The sequence below is a fragment of the Pundamilia nyererei genome, unplaced genomic scaffold, assembly GCF_000239375.1.
Source record: "Pundamilia nyererei isolate P.nyererei 1_Seehausen unplaced genomic scaffold, PunNye1.0 scaffold00117, whole genome shotgun sequence".
Lineage (NCBI taxonomy): Eukaryota > Metazoa > Chordata > Actinopteri > Cichliformes > Cichlidae > Pundamilia > Pundamilia nyererei.
The window spans coordinates 1,470,944-1,479,192 of NW_005187518.1; the positions used below are offsets into that span (position 1 = coordinate 1,470,944).

At 37.4% G+C, this 8,249-nt stretch overlaps 1 protein-coding gene across 1 annotated transcript; it reads right to left on the reverse strand.

The window, feature by feature from the left end:
* Window positions 1-4,732: 4,732 nt before the first annotated feature.
* On the reverse strand, window positions 4,733-7,578 carry p2ry12 (purinergic receptor P2Y12). Its single transcript, XM_005742170.1, has 3 exons — window positions 7,448-7,578; window positions 6,876-7,132; window positions 4,733-6,415 (listed from the first exon to the last, which is right to left on the reverse strand). The coding sequence occupies exons 2-3, from the start codon at window positions 7,125-7,127 to the stop codon at window positions 5,570-5,572; spliced, it is 1,098 nt and encodes a 365-aa protein (XP_005742227.1). The 5' UTR covers window positions 7,128-7,132; window positions 7,448-7,578; the 3' UTR covers window positions 4,733-5,569.
* Between the last annotated feature and the right edge of the window lie 671 nt (window positions 7,579-8,249).

An 8,249-nucleotide genomic window follows, 5' to 3' on the forward strand; every position in this document is an offset into this window, starting at 1 on the left:
TTCTAAACTAGAACAGAAAAATCCTTTCAGTGTACAACTGTAGACTAAATTCAGTGTTATTACACTGCTCTTGAGAAGTAATTAGTTGAGAGGTTATTTTTGTCACCCCTGATTATGCTATCAAAGTGAACACTATAGTCTTAAATAAAGATAAGAGCACATCTTGAGAATTACTTACAGTTGATGACTTGAGTGGTTCTTCTAAGGCACAAGATAATGCTTGACAATGCACTGACATGGCAGGCGTTTAAGAAATACTGTTGATTTTCATGGCAAACAAATTCAGCTGTGTGTCTGGTAATTTATCAGAGCATATGCAAAAACAATAACAGCTTATTGATCTCTGCCGAGAAACAAAACAGATGCCATAAATCCAGCTCGCAGTGTAAACTGTGATTAGACCTGAAATTCAATGGGGTGAACCAGTGTAGTCAGGGTGACCCATGATTTTTAGTGCCTGCATATAGACTTCACACATCACTACATCTGCCTCACTTTTAGATTGAAGCATTTATGGGTGTGTATAGAAAAGACCTCTAACTCCCGTGTTTTATGTAACTCGTCATCCTCAAAGTTACTCTCCACTCATCATAGTTTTGACTTTTATTGCCGATGTAGGAAATAAACGTTCTTCTGAAAAAATATTATTACAGTGTTTTTAATAGACTGATTGCATTTGCATCGATGGGTTGTTTATTGCACTAGTTAGTTCAAGAAATAAATTGACAATCATGTAGCAAGTGACCAAAGCATGATATCAGATGTTAAAGCAAACACAAAAGCCCTACAGCCAAGTTTGTTGTCTTCTTAAACAAAAGGAAATGCAACAGCTGTCAAGAGGGCTCATCGTGCTGAGAGAGGACTTGTGCTGAAGAACTTGTGCTGAAGAACAAAGAGGACACAGTTGCATATACACATTTATTCCTTAGAGAACGATTAAAGATTTTGAAAAAAATTACACAGGCTATAAAAGTCTCTAAATAAGAAATTAACTCTAACAAAAGAATTACATGAATTACATTCTGACAACTCAATAGTGCACTTTAACAGTAATCTTAGTATATCTTGAAAAAAGATTTATGAGAATTCTTGTGGTTAGCGCTTAGCAGTAGCAGTTTAGCTCTTATAATAAAAGACACAATTACATTCTTTTGTGCGGCAAAAATGCATTTATATAAAGCCAAGTTATCTTTCTATGGTGTGTGAAAAACAAAGCAACAGATGATAATTGAGTTAAAACACTGAAATGAATGATAAACTACATCTATCTATCCATCTGTCTAAGCATCCACATATTCACCCATTCAAAGAAGATGTACATTGCTTAACACATTAATTAGTCCAGCTGTCACAAAAAAAAGAAGACACAAATATTTTAGAAAACTATAAAAAACTTATAAAAACATATATTGTTATTGTTATATATATCGGGAAAATAAGAAAATGAATTTACGTGTTTATGTAAGTAAAACTTTTTTTAAAAATTTGAATTGTGTGTGTGTGTGTGTGTGTGTGCGTGTGCGTGTGTGTGTGTGATTTTGAACCCAGCCCTTAGAATCCAGAGTTGATGATTTTGGTTCTCAACAAATTTCAAAATTAATCTAAGTGAAGATTTTCAACTTGAATATTTCATTGTTAAAGCTCCAGTCTGTGATTTAAGTGGTCCCGAAATAATCTGAACTGTATATTTATATACATATGTAGAATAACCAGCACATGTATGTATAAAAAACACACAGCTTTGATTAAAACAAAAGGCAAATTGAGATTTGCTGAGTCTTTGATTAGCTAGAATAGAACTGTATATTTACAGTGCATTATACTTATTTTGCAAGCAACATAACATTTATTAATCTATCTATGCATTGTCTTATTTCTGTTGGGGGACCTTCACTCTCAATAGATGCTGATCCTTATTGGGGCACTAGAGGGTGGTACAATACAAACTTTAAAGATCAAAAGTGCGAGCTATGGTTTTGTTTTCTGAGTAAGTCAGATTTTAATAAATTTACCATAAAACACTCACCCAATTTTTTTTTTACTAAAGATCAAATACTTATATCTCAGTTTTTAAAGGTTCACAAATACAGAAAAATAGCCTTTGTCCCACTTTGTTTACTGTGACATCACATTTTTGTCACTAGAATGAACACCAGCACAGATACTTTTCTTCATCTCCACTAGTTTTTCTCTCTACTCCTTGCACAGGAAGATGTAGAGAAGAGGGTCTAGGCAGGCACTGATAGCAGACATCCAGGTGGCTAATTCACTGACTATCTTTAACCATGTTGGAGTGCAGACATCAGTGTCAGAGAATTCATTTTGTGTCATAGGAATATTATGTGGAGTGGCACAAAGCACACCCAAAAAACAAGAAGGATCAAGAAGACTTGCAGCTTGGTTTTCTTCTTTCCCCGTCTGTTATTGCTCCCAGAGTTTCTGAAGGACTGCACTACTTTCATGGTAATGCAGATATAGCAAAACACAATCAGTATGTTGACACACCAGAAAAGAATCTCCATAAATAAAACCACATATTTATGGAAGTTTTTGCCAACTGGGGGTTTCAAAGACGTACATAAATCATCAGTTTGAGTAGCAGGAACCTGGTCAGTGAGAAAGATATTTGGAATAGCAGTACCACCAAACAACAGAATCCAAACCAAGGTGGACATTATTACACTGAACTTCATATTTTGCCCCAGGACTTTTCCACGTAGTCGAACAATTTTGAAGAAGCGGTCCAAACTGATGAGACCCATTAATACAATGCTTGTGTACAAAGAGCAGTAGAAAGAGACGCCAGCATAACGGCAGATGAAAGCCCTAAACTCAACTGTTGCACCCGGAAGCATGCTGGCTGCCTTTAGTGGGATCATGAGTGTAATGAGAAGGTCAGCAGCCACCAGATTCTTCAGATACACTATGAAGGTAGAAGTGGAGTCTAGATGTAAAGACACCCAACCTGCTATTCCATTAAGTAATAATGCAATAGGAAACATGAAGAATAAACCATATGAGAGAACTATGTGGAAGGCCACCAGGCTGGCAGAGCGACAGTCAGAGGAGAGGTGTTCTGTGCTGTTTGACATCGTCAATATCTGGTAAAAAATACATAGGCGTCAAAATCAAACTAAGCATTTGTCTGTTTTTTTTGGCAAAACCAACCTTTCTCTCCCACTAAGGCCTCATTACACTGCAGATGTGAAGACTAACTGTAGTTACTGTGTGCATAGTTGCTCTCATAGTGCTTTCCAGTCTAGTCTAGCCTGGATGTTTTTTGGCTGAGGAGTTCCATACACTTGCAGTACATTGCTGTCTACAGGAAGATGTATGCTTCTTTTCCCCAAATCTGTGAAGTTTCCCTCCAGAGGTTATTGGCTTGTCTCGCAATGATTTGAAAGATGAATTGTACAGACGCAAGTAGCAGCAGACATATACTCACAGCGTCTCTTTAAGTTCAGAGCTTATAATATTACTGATGCGATGCACCAGGTGCATGCTAGGTGAATGGCAGTACTGGACATGAGAGGGGACCTACGCCTGCATTTACAGTATGTGCAACAAGCAAACACAAATAAGCTGCGAATCATGCAAGAGTGCGATATTTCATGTGCGATATGACAACACACAAAGGCCGACATGTCTGACGTGGAGAATGGCGCGTGAAATGAGCTGGAACGAGATTACTTGTAGCAGTGTAAATTTTTCCACTTTGCCCACTTCGACATGATTTACATTTTTTATAGTTTAGAAGACATTTGTTACTTGGATTTGTTTTTGAATGCTACCCCACACTATTTGAATGCATCCTGAATGATGGCTGTTTTGCCACTGAAGGTTTTATTTTCGCCTCACTGAATGCAGTACATAACACATGCAATCACCTATAGATGCATTGAGTCACAACCTTACTTTATCTCGTGAAGTGTACTGAGGCGCTTCCCTTTCAGCCTAATACAAACCATTTGCTTCATAGGTTCCTTAGCATGTCAAGTACTTACTGGCGGTTTGGTTCCTGGTGATGGCAATAACACGATTCTGTTCTCACACATGTATGTCAGTAAATATGTTTCAGCTTGAATTCATGAAGAGCCGACGCGTGTCCTGTGTGAGTGAGCAGACCTGATTGTTTTTCTCAGTCAGAGACACGCAGGGACACAGGTAAACAAAACTGAAGCTATACAAATGCACTGTTAAGTCATAAAGAGACCTTATGCTCTTTTTAAACAAACAACATTTAAGCATACGAACGATTTATCACTCTGATGTTAACCAGTCCTACATATATATTTAGCTTCAGCTAATAGTGAAAATAGTGTTAAGCCACTCACCACAAGGAATGGTCAAGTCCTTAACTCCAAACTGCACAACATGAAAGATTAATGCAGTAAAAAATGAATTGAAAGTATCTATGTATCTATGTATCTATCTATGTGCCTTTTCAACCAGAGAGATGCAAATCTGTGAGCAGATTCAAATGACACATATTGGTAGGCCTTGTGTTTTCAGGCCAGAGGGAAGTGATTTATGAAGATGGAAATCTAGGTTGTTTTATTACAAGCATTTATTACTAATGTGTATTATCTCTTTTGGACTTTTTTTTTTAAATTGAGTTGGGTATTGTTTTGAAATGTGATTAATTAAATAGATTTTTATAGAAGTAGACAGTCCTACAATAATTACAAAAGAGCGATGCAGGGTTTAATAATAGCCTGTGTGAGAAAAAGCCACAGAAAAGCTGTAATCAACACTTGACTTCCTTTATTTTTGTTTCATAATGTGTTTCTGCAAACCTTTTAAACAACTATCTTTTTGCTATGCAGTTATGACAGAAAGCAGCGCTTGTTTTTGGAGATCCCTGATATGTCCATTCCAACTTTCGTTTCGTTGTAATTCATTTAATGCTTCAGAATAGCAATAATAACAAGACTGCATAATCTGCTCTATGGTTTACTTATCCTTAAATCTCACTCAGTGCTAATGCAAGCAGCAAGCACCCCCGTGCAGCATGAAGACATCACAGTATATTAAAAGGCGATTGCATATAATACTTAGGGTTCATTATACAGATTTTTGCTATAGTTTCACAGTAAGATATTCTCTGGAAGTCTTAAAGTTAGTATTATGACTGCTTCTCAATTCTTCTTTTGTTGACAGTGTGAGAATAAAAAAAAATCCCCAAAATGTTATGTCCAACTTCAACAGAAGTAGAAAGAAGAAGTAAGAAAAAGTGACAGAGAAGAAGACTAGAAAAGCAAACATCGGCAACACTGCGAACATGTGTTGATTAGTTTCAGCTTCTCATTGTAGTAATGCTGATTCACATTGTTTTCAAAGACAGTGTAAAATCAAATATATGGTTTAATGCTATTAGTATTTTTGTAATATTATAAGTTGGTAATAAAGACAAATATGGGCCGTGGCTTACTCTTCTACAGCCAGTGACAGGCTTTAGATCACTATATCTGTCCCTCGCAGCATGTCATACAGTTGAATTTGGATTTAGTTGACTTTTTTACTATACGTCATCATAAATGCCTTCATGTCTTTCTCAGGTCCAGTGATTTTATGTACTAGCAGTGGAGTTTCCCTGAGGGGAGCTGCACGTGTCGGTATCTGATCCTCTTCCTGTTAGCCAGCTACAAGTACCAGGACGTAGGTGCAGGGTATTAAACAGAGTGGTCCTGAAGGACTTACAGAGAAAGAAGTAGATGAGAGGATCCAGGACAGAATTCAGGGATGAGAGGAAAAGTGTACTTTCCTTCAGCTGAAAGAAGAAGAGCTTGAGTTTGCAGTCAAAGCTTTTGGCTCGGGTCTGGCTTATTGTGTATGGCACTCGGGCAAAGTGAAATGGCACAAAGCACACAAAGAACACTGCCAGAACCAGGAACACATTTGCATTCATTTTTCTTTTGGCCTTGTGAGGCTTTCTAACTGTTCCCCGACTTGCAGCTTGAGATATCGAGCCTCCGGTGCTGTGAGACTTTGTGCGAGAGTAGGAACGGTACAGCTCTTTGGTGATTAGAGTGTAGCAAACTATCACAGTTAACAGGTTGCCCCAGAAAATCACTTGACAGACATGATTTACTATCTCATGCCAACGTAGCCCCCCCTCTGTCTTCAGTTTGCTGCACTGGAAATATCGAGAAGTCGGGGTTTTACTTGTTAGGATTACATTGGGAAGACAGAGAATTACGAGGAAAGTCCAGATGGCCCCCGAAAGGAGTTTTCGATGTTTCAGCCGAGTTGAATTAGTGCCCTTAAATGGGTTAAGGGTCTTTCTGCAGCGATCAATGCTGATCAGGCCAAAGAAGAGGATGCTGATATACATGCTGAGGTAGAAAAGCACGGAGGAAACTCGACACACAAATATCCGTAGGCCAATGGACGCCATGTTGGAGTCTGACAACACCTGCAGAAACACAAACATTTGTGCTGTCAAACACCTATTCCACATTCAAACCACAAATTCTATCTCTAAGTTTGATGGAACCTATTTTCATTGGATTACCCTGAAATTTATGGTTCATAAATTGTCTGTCTTTTAATTTTCTCTCACAGGAAACTCTCTTATTAAAAATCTGATCTTTAGAGTTAATAGATGTTTATTCATTAGGGGCTTACAATTTAAAACTAATCACTTCTTGCTTGATTTCTTTGTAGCTCAGAACTCATGATTCTGACTTACCAACAGCAAATATGTTTGCTTAATTATATTTACAACTCAGGCTCATAATCATTTCTTAGAACTTAAAACGATGAGAAAAAACATTAAAATACTTACAAATAACCTATGAAATACCAATAATTTTATAATTAACCATCAATGAATCCTTAACTCGTTTAGATTTGCTAATGCAAGCGTGGCAAACCTTGAAAGGGAATGTGAAGGTCATGATGACATCTGCAACCACAATATTCTTCAGGTATATGATGAAGTGAGACTGCGAGGGGATGCGAAGAAATATCCACACTGCCAGACCATTGAGTGACATTCCCACCAGGAAAAGAAAGGAGTAGAGAATGGGAAAAACCACATTCTTCAAAACATTGTCACGGGAGCAAGTGCTGTTGGCGTGGCTGTGATTGCCAGCGAACAGGGGGAAAGCTGTATTTCTCTCCATGTTGCCTGAAAAAAAATGGGAGAGGAAGTTGTTTTTCTTTAAGTTGCTCAAGAATCTTAATCATGAAAAAGTGAATCTTTGTGTAGCCACATGCTGTATGGAGGAAGTGGCTAAAAACATCAGAAATAAACAGCGTTGTTTTGCTGATGCCATTTTGCACAATGTTCATGAAAACAAACACTGTGCAATACACCAGCACAATTGTTAACACCTGTTTTTTGTATATTTTAGCAAAGACTGCTACAGAATTATTTCAAAATTTGCTAAACATCAAATTAAACACCTTTATTAAAAATAGGCTGTAAGGTTTTGTTTTTCACCTGACAAGTTCTCCTGCGTTCTGTCAGTGAATCCACATCAAGTCCCAGCGTGGTGTCTTTTGGGTTTAATGGTCCCTCGCTCTTTAATACTTCCAATTCTTACCAGATATAGACTGTCTGGTCCTCCTAGTTTCAAAGTTTTGAAAAACGGGGCGTGAGTTGCTAGTGATGTAAAGGTCAGGAAGTTATCCTTGTTGCCTTCTTCTTTCACTTTCCTGTCATGTGTCATTACCAGAGTTATGTAATCAGACACAAACATTCATTAAATTGAATATAAATCCATTTTTTAAACTATAATACAAGTGAATCAGCTTCCCCCCCCCCCCATTTTTTTTTTAGCTTCCTTTAATTTAAATTACAACTATTTTGTAACTTTCACTGCTTCTACTTTGTATAGGCATTTTTTCAGGCAATTATTTTTATTTTTATTAAATTGTTCTCCCAAGTCTTTGCAGTCAGGGGACAAAGAAAACATTGTATTATAACCAACACATATTAATAGCTATTTACATTTCTCTATAAAACTATCCGGTCTTTAGCTGTGTCTGGGCCCAAACTCCGCTGCAGGTCCATAAGTCAAATGATCACTGCTTGATCACTGAGAGTTGAAAAACTGTCTAAATTCTTTCGTATGTAATAAAATGATCAGTGTGGCTGCTCTACCAGGTGTAACAATTATGGCATTTAACGGAGTTAGAAGTTAGCAGGGAGTTAGCTCGCTAGCTTCCACCTAAATATGATATAGCATGTTTACAGTTTTTCAGCAAACACTGAAAATGTCTTGCGTTGCTTAGATTTTGAT

Excerpts from the sequence above, each read along its gene's own strand:
- p2ry12 (XM_005742170.1), bottom strand. The coding sequence starts at position 7,127 with ATGGAGAGAAATACAGCTTTCCCCCTGTTCGCTGGCAATCACAGCCAC. Across the intron at positions 6,416-6,875 it reads CCTTCACATTCCCTTTCAAG|GTGTTGTCAGACTCCAACAT; the intron begins GTTTGCCACGCT and ends GTGTTTCTGCAG.